The sequence below is a fragment of the Panthera pardus genome, unplaced genomic scaffold, assembly GCF_024362965.1.
Source record: "Panthera pardus isolate Hobbes unplaced genomic scaffold, ASM2436296v1 HiC_scaffold_2, whole genome shotgun sequence".
NCBI classification, from domain to species: Eukaryota; Metazoa; Chordata; class Mammalia; order Carnivora; family Felidae; genus Panthera; species Panthera pardus.
This window is the reverse complement of record NW_026526765.1, coordinates 134,297,546-134,313,681: the sequence shown is the minus strand read 5'-3', so window position 1 is coordinate 134,313,681 and position 16,136 is coordinate 134,297,546. Positions and strand designations below refer to the sequence as shown.

Here is a 16,136-nt window from a genome sequence, read left to right as displayed (position 1 = left end):
AGTCCCTGGAGGACTCAGGCCAGTAAGCCAATTAATGGGCTACAATGCGTCATAAATACCATATTTGTACCTGAGACGCTGTAATTTGGTTCTGGCATTATTTAAAACAAACGCTACACATGCCGACATCAACGGTTTGAAGTTTTCCAAAGAGGAGATGAGCCGCACAGCAGGACTAGATGGCAGCGTAATTTCATATATTCACTCACAACTTCAGATATAAGCAAAATGGGAATCATTTTGCTCTAATTATTTTAGATCATCCCTGTGCAGACGTGATCACAGCCAAATGAGACTGCTTATCCAGAATATGAGAGGATGCTGCACGATTGTGTGGCATATGTGATCAATGTGAAGCCAGAGACAAAAGGAGACAAGATCAAGAGAGGATGGAGGACAAGAAAACAGAAGTTTCTAGAAGAAATTAGTACTTGACAAGCATAGTGCCCAAAATAGAAATGATTTCTGGGAGGCAATGGTCTCATACTGTGTAGTCTGTTATCAACAGGACCCCACCAGCAACCCCAGGTCCCTGAGCCCTGTTTCTTTTGGCTGTTTTGGGGCTCCTGGCCCTGCATCCAGTACAGTTGCTGGCATCTGGCACCCTGTCTTCTGGCCTGCTGTGGGCCATAAGCTTCGAATAATGACTTCCAGCAGAAGGACAGGATCACAGGGCAAAAGGTGCCTGGACAATGGACCAAGTAAGAGCCCCATTTGGAGTCTTGAACAAAAGCTGAGATTATGATGGATAATGTGAACAAGGATAACAAATCTCTATCTTGATCCCTGGGAACAGTGAGAGAGAGAGGGAATAGAGAGAAACCAAATTCAAAACCAGGTCGTCAAAACGGGACCACATTTAAAAATCGGTGTCCCTCCGAGGGAGTGAGGGAGGATATGAGTGCAAGAACTCTTCAGGCAGAGTGTGGTGGAGGGGTTGTAGTGAAACATGAGGTACCTGTAGAACTGTGAACAGAAGGCACAGTCTCACCAGGGCCACATACGCCTGAAATAAGAACAGCGGCACTTTGAGAAAGGGGAAGATTTCTGCCGGATGGAAGAACCGTGAAACTGCGGAAACAGAGGAACTTTTAGAGTCACAATCCCTATAGCCCGGTGTTTTGTTGCTGAAAAGGACCCCAACTATATAGGATGGCCCAGCCGACTTTGCTGACGTGCAGTGCCTCTGAGCGGTGACTGGATCTGGAACCTCTCAGGGCTCCCTTTGAGCCAGTGGCCTAAGTTCATGTGCTGATACCTCTTTATTTTTGTTTGAAATGCCCTGTCCTCAAATTTCAAAGGTAGCCCCGTAGCATGCAAGCAATTTAGATGTTGCTGCCCACTCCCTGTGCACATTGTCTAAGCTCTTCATGATTTTCAAGATTTCAGATATGTCCTTCCTGAGCCTCCTCACATCTAGATTAGAGAGTCTCCCTCTGGCTGTCCAGGCCAACCCAGCCACCTGTTTTTGTCACTCCTCTGGACTGTTTGGATCTCCTTCATTGGTTACAGAGCCCTGAATATAATGAGGCAAAAATATGCCTTGGTGGGATATGAGGGGAGGGCCCTGTTTTCCACTCGCTGGCGTCGCTTCTCTTGATTATGTTCAATGTTTATAGACCGTTTTGCTACAAATACTCACAGAGCTGTCTTCAGGGAAGACATTCTTAAAGGGGTAGGGGCAACAGTTCAAATGACAAAGGTCATGACATCAAGGACTGGCATTTATGGAAGGGCAAGCAGCAGTCCGGCTGGATGCACATAGTTGTTGTTTTGGGGGAAAACGCTTCTCCAGCTGGGAGACACACATACATTTTTAGCTTGAGTGATCCTGAGACATGTGCCCCCAGTATGTCCCTTTGCGGAACCGAGCCAACCATGGAAGAGCCTGAGTTAATAACTAGCTCAGTCCTGTATATATGCATAACTGAATCACTGGCTCTCCCCCTCCAGACCAGCAAATTATATCCACTCTTGGGGCACCCACAGAATTATAAAGCAGCCTCCTCATGGAAGAGGGAGTTTGCAGCCAAGTGTTGAGAAATTTCACTTGCTTTTCTTGCTTAAAACATTTTACGGGTGGGGTGCCTGGGTGGCTCAGTTGGTTGGGCGTCTGACCTTGGTGCAGGTCATGATCTTACCGTTCCTGAGTTCGAGCCCCACGTCGGGCTCTGTGCTGACACCTCGGAGCCTGGAGCCTGTTTTGGATTCTGTGTCTCCCTCTCTGTCTCTGCCCTTCCCCCATTTGTGCTCTGTCTCTCTCTCAAAAATAAATAAACATTAAAAAAAATAAATAAAACACACACAACATTTTAAAGGTGTGGGAGACACTTTGGGAAATCCTACATGTTCCTTTGCAGTTTATGTAACTGTCTTTTCAGATCAGGGGTCTTTGACCAGGGCGCAGGGCTTTGGAAAACCTGCGACCCCCCCCCTTTGAGACTGTATTTGAGCACTAGACATCTGTGCATTTCAGAGGAGACAGTTCAAGCTTTTATCAAATTCTCAAACATATCTGAGGGTAAGAAATGCTGTTCCAGAGCATTTCCTTAAATTGTCTTGAGACACTGCTTGGGTCCAGTTCAACTTTCTGAGCTTTGAAAAATTTAAGAATGTGGGCAGTAGGATTTGACTGGCTTCTGAGAAGCCGTAATTTTTCCTTAGACACTGGTTTAAAAAAATTGCCCTAGGGCACAAAATGTGATATTTAAAAAATTAATTGTATAGTTGCAGGGCAGCAGAATCATGAAAGCGACCAAATTAAATTAATGGGCTTAAAGAAAGAAAAGGATTTATATTGAGCAAAGATGGAAAAAATTCAGACAATGTAAAAAAATCAATGTGCCATATGATTTCCATACAATAAAAGATTAAAAAACGAATAGGGTTTCAGCTCATAGACTGTTATGGGGAAAAGGCACAACTTCAAGAGGAAAAAGGACCATTGACATGTGTGTGCCCTTTTCCTCCTTCCTAAAATGGACATGGCTGTATACACAAATAGAACATTAATATTTTATTTTATTTTATTTTAGAGAGTGAGAGTGAGTGGGAGAAAGGGGCAGTGGAGAGAGAGAGAGAGAAAGAGAGAGAGAGAGAGAGAGAGAGAGAGAACCTTAAGCAGTCTCCATGCTCAGCATGGAGCCCAATGTGAGGTTCTATCCCCCAACCCTGGGATCGTGACCTGAGCCAAAATTAAGAGTCAGATGCTGAACTGACTGAACCACCTAGGGCCCCCTGCAAATAGAGTACTAGGCTCCTAGAACAGGGGTACAGGATAAGCACTAGTCAATGATAACAAGTAGGAATCGTATATTAAGGAGGATATCAGGAGAGAATCAAAAATATATAAAATAATAGCAAGGACGGTTAAGATACATTTTCTATAAAGTCTGAGACTAGACCTTGCAAATGTTATGCTAAGTGAAGAAAGCCAATCACAGAGGACCACATACTGTAGGGTGCCATTTCTAGGAAATTCCCAGAATAGGCAAATCCATAGAGACATAAAATAGTTTAGTAGAATACCCTGTCACCAAATGGTACACTTTAAATGGGTGAACTGTATGGCATATGAATCACATCTCATTAAAGCTGCTTAAAAAGTCTGAGACCTGGAAAATTCCCTGGGTAAAAAATAATTTGAAGTGTCTTGTAGATTCCCCTAAAGAATCTTACCATCCCGTGTGGATTTTCGTTTGTAGGCATTTCCTTTCGCCATGCCACATCTTCATCTAATTGGGTTATTTTTCAGATAGGTATCTGTCAGGTATGTTTTCCCAACAGCTGAAAACGTGTTTATTTTGGTGAATGCACGACTTCTGGGTTTCAACATGAGAGTCATAGATTTTAAAGCAGATACGTCAGTGCTTAGAAGAACATTAGAATGCTTTTATTCTCCCATCTCTCATGCCTTTCCTCCTGGTATCTCCTACTTTTCATGCAAAGATGAAGTCTTTCCAAGTAGGAAAATAGGAAGGGTGGCATGATTTTCTAGGATGGTGGTTATTTCCTCTTTGTCTCTCAATTTCTGCTTTTACTGATTCTTCCCAGATAGAAGTTCTTAAATGCCTATAAATTCTATTTTATAACATTCTTGCTGCAACCACCTGCCAGCATTTTATATATACTATATTAGCCTATATTTTCCTCCAAGCCCCAAAAGATTTTGAACCTTGCCATTTATTCCAGCTTCCCATTTCTAATAGTATTGCTGGAAGTGAAGTAATGATCAAGTGATGAGTAGAAAATATTTCCTTTTCTTCTTTTTAAAGTTTATTTCTTTGAGAGAGAGATACTGAGCAAGCAGGGGAGGGGCAGAGAGAGAGGGAGAGAGAGAGAATCCAAGCAGGCTCCGTGCTGTCAGCACAGAACCCGATGCTGGGCTCGAACGCACCAACTGTGAGATCATAACCTGAGCTGAAACCAAGAGTCGGACTCTTAACCAACTGAGCCACTCAGGCACACCTCCTTTCCTTCTTTTAATCTGAGCTCACTCTTCACAAACACATCTTACACGTTTTCATAAATGGCACATCTAAGAATTAAACCCATTTTTCAGTAAACTAAAAGCTTCAGTAGAATCTTCTCTCTCCCTCACATTATGCATATACAGTCCTAACTTTCCTCTCACATATCCGTTGCAGTGTAAATCTATCCAACTCTGTAATAATGGATTGCAAAGAAAAGTTTTATCAGACAATATCACAGGGTCCTATCTGAAGCATACAGGCAGGCTGTTGATGAGGCAGAGAAATACACAGTTAGTGAAAAATAAAGGAGGGAAGCCAAGCTACAGGACCTGACAGGGTCTTTCTTATCTTTCCCCAAATCTGCTGCACCTGTCAGGGAAGGGAAGCAAAGAATTGAGGCAATTATACAAATAATTCAAGAGAAAAGCCGGTGTTTTCCTTCATGAGTTGCAAAACCAGTTTTACCAACCCGAAAGATCTAGATGACAGTCTTTAAAGACATTTATCTCACAAATGTGGGCGACCACATTATGAGTGATTAACCTTCACAACTGTTCATAAAAGGAGGGAAAAGGTGAACAATATTGTGTTCACCGGGCTTTCTAATGACATCTCTCTTAGGAGAGATCTCAGAAGAAATTGGTGACATAATAACTCAGTAAAACGAAGACTCAAATGTTGAAAAGGAGTAACCAGATGAGAAGAAACAAAGAAGGGGTGTGAAGTCCTTGGAAAGGAAGAAACTTTTCTAGCTCCTAACGGGTTGCTGTACCTAAGAGCTTAGACTACATCAGACTAGGGCAGAAAGAGGCACAAAGAAGGAATGCTATTCCACAATCCCAGCTCTTATTCAGAACCAGCCCAAGTCTGTTCTTCTGCTTGGTTTTGCTTTAAAATATTTTTTAAAATATTTATTTATTTTTGAGAGAGATAGAACGCAAGTGGGGGAAGGGTACAGAGAGAGAGGGAGACACAGAATCTGAAGCAGGCTCCAGGCTCTGAGCCCAACGTAGCGCTTGAACCCATGAACTGTTAGATCATGACCTGAGCCAAAGTCGGAGGCTTAACTGACCAAGCCACCCAGGCGCCCCTGTGTGTGTGTTTTTAACAGACTTTATTTTTTAGGGCAATTTTAGGTTCATAGCAAAATTGAGTTCCCGTATGCCTCCTGCCCTCCCAACATGCACAGCCTCCCCCATTATCAACATCCCCACCTGAGTGGTGCATTTGTTACAGTCAGTAACCTACATGGACACACTGTTATGGCCCAGAGTCGTCCTGTCCTTTACATTAGGGTTCATTCTTAGTATTGTTCATTGTATGGGTCTGCACAAATGCAAAATGACACGCACCCACCATTCTTCAGGGAAGGTTGACTGCCTTAAAAATCCTGTGTTCATCCTTCCCACCCTGTAACCGCTTTAGGTTTAACAGACAAATTCAGTGTCAAGAGGAGATCAGAGCTTTAATCATCCATACAGTTAGTCTCTTAGAAAGGCTGGCAATTGGGAAGAAGCCCTTGGCTCTGTGTGTGCTTGTGCATATGCATGTCAACGAGCAAGTGAGAGGGAGTACTTTTCCAGCTGAGACAGAAGAATCCAGGCATGGTGGGGACAGCACAGATGAGGGGCTGTGGAGATCTAGATTCTTCTGCCTTCTCCACTTGCCCTGTGGCTGAGAGTGTTTAAGATCTCTGAAGAGGGAGGGGTACCTGGGTGGCTCAGTTGGTTAAGTGTCTGACTTCGGCTCAGGTCATGATCTCCTGGTTTGTGCGTTCGAGCCCTGCGTCGGGCTCTGTGCTGACAGCGCAGAGCCTGGAGCCTGCTTCGGATGCTGTGTCTGCCTCTCTCTCTGCCCCTTGCCTGCTTGCACTGTGTCTCTCTTTCTCAAAAATAAATAAACATTAAGGGGAAAAAAAGATCTCTGAAGAGGGACCTAACATCTCAGAGTCTCAGTTTCTTTACCTACAAAATGGGTTACTATCTGTTACAGGGATCGTATCTTTATACGGATGCGGACATTGAAATAAGATGGGTATAGAAACGGTATGGCATAGAATAGTTCCCTTTCCCTTAAAAAAGGGGAAATAATTTAATAAGAAGAAAACTCTGGGAGGTGAACACCGTCGGGACAGAAACAGGTGGACTCAAAGTGAAATCAATTAATGCCCCTGTATTTGGGTGTCACGTCAAGATCTGTGCCTATTCTGAAAAAAACAAAGTTTTTGATGACAACAGGCAGAGAGCAGACTATCACTCTGAATGAACAGCCACTGATCTCCCACTTCCTAACAGAAGACCCTTCTCCACTTTGCTCATTCGAGTACAATTGTCCATCAGGCAGCATTTAACTATAATCATGTACCGCTTGCAATATTTCACACTATTATTTGTTTAATAATGCGTATTCTTTCTTTGGAGTTATTGACACTTAAAACTGAAGAGACCAGAGCAGGGGCTGGCAGGAGCCCTCGGCAGGGGGGCTGTGTGCATATAGTCTAACTCTGCACCTGAAACCTGGGCCAGGGGGTACGCAATCAATGTCTCCTTTCCGTTCAGGCTGGTGTCTCTTACTCCCACCCGGGAGCTAAATGCGCCTTGTTATTTTGGCAGACCTTAGGGAGAGATGATTACCACCAGCTTTAGTCATTCAGTGACATCGCGTTGCTCCTCTCTCAGACTCCCCCTTACGCAGCTCTCCTGCCAGCTGCCCAGGGACATTTTCACCTCCACCCACCACCACTCCGAACTCCCACGGAATAACTTCTAATCATGTGCCTTTGAAAGAAGCGGACCTCTCAGTGGCCAACGCTGGCTGGGCTAGTTGTTCTCACGTTTGGAGTTAGCTAAAAGGGTCCAGAATCTCACGGGCTTATCAGTCTCCTTTTGTTTACTTCCTCTTATTCTTGGCCCAGATGTGTTTAAGGAAAACCTGGCTCCCTTTTCTCCTGTGTTTGAGAACACCTAAGGGGGAATTGGTGAAGACTACAGACATTTTCTCTCTGCACCCCCCCGACCCCCGCAAAGAAGCTGTTCCTTTGAAAGGTGTGTTGCTCTCAAAACGCTAAGGTTTGTGAATTCTAGGTGGTGGAGACACTCCTGTTTGACACGTTATTCTTTGTCCTCCTTTGGATTTTTTTTTATAAAAACACAGAATTGAAACTAAAAAGTTGGGCGAAGCAACTCTTGGTGTTTTGCCTCTTTCTGTCTCGGCTTCTCGAGGTCCTCAGTGAGCCAGTGCAAGGGAGCAGGGCTGGACCGACAGAGGTCCTCTTGCGAACATGGATGCTAATTTGTATTTCAAACCGAGTTCGCCGCGAGGATCAGTACAATTTAAAATAATAGAATCTGGTCATGTAATTCTTTTTATGCATCGAGCTGGATTTTCCCTCCAAATTAATCCTGCACCAGCAGTGGATGGGCTGAAAACACAGGCACCAAGCACTTAGCTCACTTCCATCTGGCACGGCCATGTGAACACTTCAGTTGGCTTGCTTTTTTAATGAAGTGATTTCTAATGAAGCAAGCTGTGAATTTAATAGCTACCTTAAAACAGCTTCTTTGTAACTAAGCTTTAAGTAAAGAAGCAACTGCCAAATTAGCCACCGACACCAAGAGGAAAGTTCAAGACAGAACAACCACCAGGTGGAGGATTTCAGGCTGAGGTCATCTGGGATGTCATCTCAACCGCTGGCACCAAAGATGGTGTCCCAAGCCTGTGTGCAGGCTGGTGGCCCATCCGGAGACCTTAACCAGAGGTTAAGGAAGCGCCTGGCCAATGCTAACGGTGGCTGCAGGTGTAAGGTATCTGAACTCTTGTTATCCTGACCCCTCCCATGCCGGTACACCGTCTCTCCGTGGTTCATTTGCCGTGTGATTCTGAACCAGCCACTTCAGCTCACTTATAATGTGGGCACGACAGAAGGGATATCCTTGGGGTCGGTCTCTACTACCCAGAAAGAAAGATGCTGGTAGAAAAAAATGCACACAGAAAGCTCTTAAAGGTGGGAGAAATCACCCAGTTTTGCAATCAAAGGTAAATGGCAGGCAGTTAATGCAAGAGGGCGAAGAGGGCCGGGTGGGTGCGAGCAAGAGGTAAGGCCCGGGTGAACTGCAATCACTCATCAGATCTAGGGATATTCAAATTCCTTTATAAAAAAGGTGTAGGAGCGCCTGGGTGGCTCAGTCGGTTAAGCAAGACTCGGTTTTGGCTCGGGTCATGGTCTCGCGGTTTTGTGGGTTCAGTCCCCACATTGGGCTCTGTGCTCCTGGCGTAGAGCCTACTTGGGATTCTCTCTCTTCTCCCTCTCTGCCCCTCCCCTGATCATGCTGTTTCTGTCTCTCTTTATATAAATAAAGAAACCCCAAAAAGATTCTTTAAAAAAAAAAGTGTTGATTGACAGCACACCTGGGCAAGCCAGTGTGTGAGCTCTGCTTTTCTTGACTGGGGAGGAAGCTAAGGCATAAAGATGAGCCATGACTTGTCCAAGGTCTCCCTGCACATCGTGAGTGGCCAGCCCAACATGGGTTATAGAGATGGGACATTAAGCCCCGCTTGGCAAGGTCACTGGCATGGATTTCTCAGTGGGAGGGCCTCCGCTCTGTTGTCCACAACATATACACAGGTTCCTCAACACACTCCCCTTTCTGGTAATGGATACTTCCTTGTCTTTCACGCTACGAGTCCTTCCTCTGCTTTGTGAGGCCTTAGCCTCATCTGGAGCGGTTGAGAGAGTTGCCGCACATTAGGAGGGGCCCAGTAAGCTGGGGGGCAGAGCAGGGGGAACCCACGCTCACCTGTCCTGAGCTCAGGTGGTGGCATCAGCCTGGGAGTGAGTGTGAGAAGTGGGAACTTCTTAGGGCGCCTGGGTGGCTCAGTCAGTTAAGTGTCTGACTCTGGGTTTCGGCTCAGGTCATGATCTCACAGTCGGTGAGTTCAAGCTCCAGGCACCTGACAGTGTGGAGCCTGCTTGGGGTTCTCTCACTCCCTCTCTTTCTGCCCCTCCCCTACTCGTTCTTGCTCTCTCTCAAAATGAATAAACTTTTTTTTTTAAAGCAGTCTCCATTCTAATTTTTTTTTTTTTTAACATTTATTTATTTTTGGAAGACAGAGACAGGGTGTGAGCCAGGGAGGGGCAGAGACAGAGGGAGACACAGAATCCGAAGCAGGCTCTAGGCTTTGAGCTGTCAGCACAGAGCCTGAGACGGGGCTCGAACTCACGAACCGTGAGATCATGACCTGAGCTGAAGTCAGACCCTTAACCAGCTGAGACACCCAGGCGCCCCTCAAAATGAATACACTTAAAAAAAACAAAAAAAGAAGTGGGAACTTCTGTGGTTTCAACCGAAGTCCTTCCCTCCCACTTTACAGATGCCAGCATATGACTTTGTCATCCCTTTTGTCCCTCCAGAACAGGACACAGAGTAGGAGAGAGAAGTCTGAGGGCAGTGCATGAGACCGGCTCACTTCTTCCTCGCCGAGGGATTGTGACCTAATGCAACCATGGTAAGTCTATGTCTTCCTCTATCCAAGGGTCAATATGGGCTTTTCTCCCCAAGACTATGGTGCAGTGTTTGTACAGTGGTTGGATTCCTAAAAGCTTGGCAGAGGCTCACCGGGCCTGAATTTTTCCCATTCGGCCTGATCCACCCTACTCCCGACCCTTTCTAACTTGGGCCAGCACTCTCCTGCTGAGTCCTGGAGTGCATGTTCTCCCCTTGCTGGCCACCTGGTCACCATGCACACAGGGCTGCAATTGCCTGTCCTTCCTCAAAACCCGATTTAGGACCAATGACTGAGCGGGAGCCAGGATTGGTCAGAATCTTCTCACGTGCCCTGTAGCTAAAAGCTGTGTCACTAGCGTGTCTTGTGTAAGATCTTGTCCTGCTGTGTCCAACTTGAGCCGTAAAGACGTGGTGTCACTTTCTTTGATTTACAACCATAGGCTGAAAGTATGAAAAAAGTTTGCAAGTGGGGGGAGGGGAGGTTCTCCATTCTTGCATTTATTTAATGAGCAGACACCTCCTGACTGCCTATCACGTATAGTGATCATGGTCTCCAGCCACCTCCCTTACCAGGCTGCGCTCACGAATTGGCATGAAGAGGGGAGCATGCCTGCCTGCCTTCAAGGGATGGATTAGGTCGTACGCGTGCCTGGGAAGCGCCTTTAATCCCTTTATATCTCCTATGGTGTCATTCCCTAATTACCCCGATGCTAAAAAGGTTTGCTAATGAATATGAACACTCAGAAACCAAAAGCTCATCCATTCAATACATAGATGTATCGAAAATCGCCAAGCAATGTCACTGCCTAAGTCTGATACATACATATTCAGAGGGTTTGAGGGAAGTCTTAAACCTAGTAAATAGCAAATGCCAAGGTACAAAGTGGTTTCTCCCCAGCAGTCCAACTCTGCTTCCTGCTGTGTAGCTGGAGATTATACTGAATCCAGGGCACTCTTTAGAAGCATTTTCCTCGAATGACTTAAATATATGTATGTATGTATGTATACATATATATATATATGATAAATAAAAAGTTTGGGAGAAAAAAAAAAAAACCCTTAATCCTCCTCTCCCTAGCTTTACATCCCACTGTTCTGAGTAACTGATCTGTGTGAAAACATTATTGGTCTCATTGTAGCTAACCCTCTGAGTCACAGGGAACAGCTTTTAAATTGTTCATACAGTTCTTATCAATCAGCTGGGTCTGTGTAAAGGAACTAGAAGTATGGAAACCTAATCACTCCCTCTGAAAAATCACCACGTCTCCTTGATCAGAGGAAGATCAGAGCGCAGAAAGCCTCCCCCCCCCGCCCCCCCTCCCAGATTTGCTCCATTTCCTGGCTATTTCATTTTAATCAGGACGTTGCTGAGCTGATCTATTACTTCATAAGTCCCCTGGGAAAGTGTGGGTGTTACGGATACATGTCTCAGGAAAGCCCAGTGCCAGATACTCCCATCAGTGGAAACTCATGTTGCAAGTGTGCTGTTTGCACGTAATAAGATGGGTTTCCTTGGCAAACTGCTCAATCAGATACACAATCACAGTGGTAGTTGGGAGTCAAGGCACACGTTTTTGGGAAAGCATCATGGTACTTTTATTGGGTTTCTGTATTTTTCCCTTTGTTATAAAAGAATGGCATCAGAGTTCAATTTACAGAGAGAAATGAGGAAAACTAAAAATGAGCAGGAAGGAGCCCATAAAACCACCCAGGCTGGTCATTCAGTGAATCCTTTTATGGTTAGTGGATGTCTATTTACTGCGTTCTACCAGGTCATTATTCTTGGGGATACTTTATCTGACAAATTGCCACTGGGTAAAATTTCCATCATCAATGAAAAATACGTAGCCTTTACAAGACAGAAGTACTAGCTGTGGAGGTGTGAAATGTGTCTTATCTGCTCTTCCTTTTTGCTACGTGCAGTTTGAACGCTTCCCTTTCAAGCTTTGGCTGATTGACACAGACCTGAAGAGATTTACATGAGCTGGACTGGAGGAAATTCACCCATATCCAAATAAACCAGATGATCACAGTGTAGTTCTCTTGTTATACTGGCTTACTTAGCAGAGAAAAAAAAAAAAAAATTAGGATATAAAATTGGCAGTGATTTTACCAGAGGAGACTAAATGATTTGGTCTGGCCGTGGAGGTAGGAAGGTTAGTAGATGGGCACACACAGAGTCACCTTATTGAGTTATAAATCAAGTACCATGAAATGCTCTCATTTTTAAGTGTGGGATAGAGCTTCTGAATGTATTTATAGAGACCAAGGATATAATGGAGAGCCCCCAGTTCACTGTCCTGCAGCTCTGAGAAACTGAGGCATGACACCAGATGGACAGTGGCTAAATGGGGAGGTGATACCCACTTTGGAGGTGCTAATGAGAACCAGTCCCTTGATTTTGGCCATGATGGGTAGAAACTCGTAGACAGAAACCCTGGGTTTCTGATCGGTTACAAATGAACATCCAGCTGCTGGGTGCGGAGAGTGCAGGAAAGGAATGGATGGGGCAGTGTCTTCTCAACAGTGGAGATATGGAGGATGAGGTTTACTTTGAAGGAAGGACTGGGGGAGTTTATGGAAGAGTGTGAGAGTCTGAGGTATGACAGTGATTCTGACCACTGCTAACCCCTGGGTGCTGACGAATAACATTTATAAATGACTTTTTCAACCACTTCCTCTAGCAAACAAGAAGCTGTTATTATGATGTTGATTTTGAAATTCACTGTTATAGAATTTTCGTGCCTTAATGAGAAGGCAGATCCAACTGGTACGTAATGATTAACGCAATTGGAAGAGTGCAAACAAGAAATAAAGTAAAGCTACTCCGAATGCTTAACCCCAATAGGCAGGTTTTGCTGATTTTCCAGAAAAAAAATCCATGGTTATCTCGAGATAAAAATATTAAGCAAAGCTCAGTGTGTATAAGCCTGCCCTTTGGTAAGAGAGGAAAAGTCAATTAGTAATGTCATTTGTTTAAAACTATGCCTGCACCTGGCTCTCATTTGTCCTCCAGCTGAGAAACCAAAGACAACTTCTTTTTATTGCTTGTGGTCAAACAGCAAGTTCATTTCGCCATGGGATGATCAAACGGCCAGCCTCCCCCGGCTTGAGAAGGTTTGCCTTTCACTTTCAACTTGTTCAATCATCATTAACTCTGAAAAATGTCACATTCCATTTGTGCAATGAAAATTTCACCACTGGTGACCGTCTGGGTGAAGTTTTTGTAGGCATGGCCCTAAATCTTACAGAGCACCTCACACATTCTCAAGGTCATTTGCCCCGTTTCCTTGTTTAATGACAGTTGCCTAAGATCCCAGAGTCTGTGGCCAAGCATAGGCCACTTTGAAGAACCTTTGTGTAGAGGTACATGTTTCTGTCTCTGAGAAGGAAGGGGTTCACTGGGTGATTCGATGCAGGCAATTTAGCTGAGAAAAACCAAGATGTGTGCATGTGAAATGCACACGTGTACACACACACACATACACACACGCATACACACACTGGGGTTTTTACCAAGTGAAAATAAGAGTCTTCTTTACCGGGGAGAGACCAGTCAAGACCACTGGATCCACAGCCCTTTTAAAGCAGAGTTGGTTTTTTTTGTTTGTTTGGGTTTTTTTTGTTTTTGGTTTTTAACTCTGGGAAGTTAGCTTCCCTGGAGAAGCTGCAATACCAACTTGGGGAGGTTCCAGAAAGTTTCTGGAAAGGAGAAGTAGGCTTCTTTTTTAACTTTTGCCTTCGGGCTTGAGAAATCTTCCACCTCCCTTGTTTATTATTTAATTATGTACCTCCCCGTGCACCTTCTGCAGAGAAGTTCTGGAATGTAAATCCCAGTGAACGTGGCATGGGGCCAGATCCCTGACAGGCACTCTACAAATATGAATTTCTGAGAGTGGATGTCAAGCAGCAAGGCTGCTAAATTAAGAGGTCACTTGATCCAGAGTCTTAAAGCATAGGGTGAATTGAGGCAAGTCCAATAAATTTTACGCCATTTGGCAAGTAAGTCATTGCTAAAACAGGCCCCAGTTACAGGTCCTGATTAAATTCTCAAGGTCAAACCCAAGAGCATGTACATACAGAGTTCTCCAGAGCCTTAAGTGCTGAGGCGCTAACATACTGTTTTAAATAGTCTCTGAGAAGGGCGTCTTGATTTCTAGCTCTAGCTTAATGCCCAAGTTTCGCTGGGTCAGCTGCCGAAATAAAGAGTGGGTTATCAGCGGGTCTGGATTATAGGCACATAATCTTGATCTTGGTCTCTCTCAATTAGCTCCAGCTCATAATATATTAGAATAGTTATTATTGCTAACATCCAATTTTTAACTGTCTAATAGACATTGAGGGTAGGAGAGAGGGCAAAATAGTCTAGTGATATTTTCTACTTCCCCTAGCTAATGCATAGACCAGACCCTTGGTCTAACGTAGAAATGTGTGGCTCCTAAAATATGAAAGAGTGTCCTGCCATTTTAATAGCTGGGTTGAAATGCCTTCCTTTTAAGAAAAGAGATTCCAATATTAGGTTATTAACTGAAAAAAGCTTGTGTATAATTTCCTAAGAGAGATTTTTTTTTTTATTCAAACACTTGGATATGTACTTGGTATTCTTCTAAGTGCTTTAGAAATCTTAATTCATGTAATCCACATAGTAATTTCAAGAGGTAAAGTTACTTACCTAAGGTCATGGCACTACTCAAATCCAGGAAGTCTGGGGCTGTATCCATTATACTATGCAGCTGTATTTTTTTCATAGAGACCTCGCAGAGTACGCAAGCCAAATGCCCACGTATCTGTTGCTTCAACTGGGGCAGAGGGTATGCAAAGCGAAAGTATTGTCTCACTTCTCAGGAATGGGAAAATGGACAGCAACTTTATAAACTTCCCCTTTCTCCTCACACTGCTTTCCCATCTCCTGTCTCCACTTCATGGAGATCACTTTTCTACTGTCGGCTCCAGAGTGAGCTCGTGAGCCGTTTCTGTCTGTGTCACGCACACACATGCACACACACACACACACACACTTACACATTGCTCCCGCTGTGCTTCATTGAGCTGCGTGGGGTTTGTGATCTGGGCATCAAAGCAGACATCATTTGCTCATTAGAGCTAAGTTTTCAGGACGTGCCCCAATTACTGACCTCCACTAACGGCCTGGGTTTGCGCTCGACTGCAAACTTGAAGTGGCAGAGTTCACAGTAGCTGGTGTTTGAGGATGACAGCCAGTGCTCCAGGCAGCTCCGATGAATTGTCCCCAAGGTCCCTGTGCATTCGCAGGGAGAGAGCAAGTCCTCTTGGCTGCTGCCCTCGTGGCAGATTCTGCACATCGGCCGGTCATTGAAGGGGCTGCAAGAGAAGGAGGGGGGCCTGCTGGTCACCAGGCTGGAGACCATCACCAAGAGGATGGTCCTCTGGCTCTGCGTCCCTCAGACCCTCCCCAGTGGCAGCTGCTCCAACAGACACTTGCTTTCAAACCCTAGATGTACGCTCTGTGTACATGGCGGGGGAGGGGTCCTTGGGCATCTCCCTTCGCCAATATAAAGAAGCAGGGGATGGCCCAGGGCCAAAAGTGGGTGAAAGCGAGCAGTGTGTTATTTTTGTCTTGGACGTGAATGTTGTTCAGGCAGACTCCCGATCGAAAAATAAAAACTACTCCTCACCCTTAAAAACAGAAATTGTTTTGAAAAGACATCAACTGTAGTTTCCAGGCAAACTTCGTCTTTTGAATCAAGCCAGGACACTTGGAAAAACTCACAGGTTCTTTTCCTTTCTCCTTTCATAAGGGTAGGAGAATGAGGGGTGGGAAGTTAACTGGCAGCTAGCTCTCAAGCTGTTGCATAGAACTGAGGTCTGAACCAGAGCCGTGAGCTGAGCGGCAGGTGATCCTTTGAGCTTTCCTAGGATGCTAAGGATACTAAGCTCAACGCAAGTAACGGGTGTGTCCCACAGAGGTGGCCTGAGTCTAGAGCTCTGCCATGAATTAAGAAAAACCAGCCTTGCGCATTTCTTGAAGGCACATGGTGTGGTGGTTCCTGAGGCAGGTTCTGGAGTGGTGCCTGGGCCTGAACCCCAGCTCTGGTGCCTAACCATACTGGCTAATTTGGCGCAACTAATGTCATGTCTCTGTATGTTAGTTTCCTCATCTCTAAAACAGGCACAAAGAATG

The 16,136-nt window shown here is 44.9% G+C and overlaps 1 protein-coding gene and 1 long non-coding RNA gene across 4 annotated transcripts in view; one reads left to right on the top strand and one right to left on the bottom strand.

Moving 5' to 3' along the window:
• The window catches only part of MARCHF3 (membrane associated ring-CH-type finger 3), a 148,417-nt gene that overhangs the window by 17,873 nt on the left and 114,408 nt on the right, over positions 1–16,136 (bottom strand). For both annotated transcript variants that reach the window (XM_019422128.2, XM_019422127.2), the window contains one exon: positions 15,112–15,316. In XM_019422128.2, coding sequence (XP_019277673.1) covers positions 15,112–15,316 — 205 coding nt within the window. The remainder of the gene's footprint in view (positions 1–15,111; positions 15,317–16,136) is intronic.
• LOC109250937 (uncharacterized) overlaps positions 1–16,136 on the top strand; it is a 78,215-nt gene that overhangs the window by 42,845 nt on the left and 19,234 nt on the right. For both annotated transcript variants that reach the window (XR_008423905.1, XR_002073268.2), the window contains exon 3: positions 9,883–9,977. This is a non-coding gene — a long non-coding RNA (uncharacterized LOC109250937). The remainder of the gene's footprint in view (positions 1–9,882; positions 9,978–16,136) is intronic.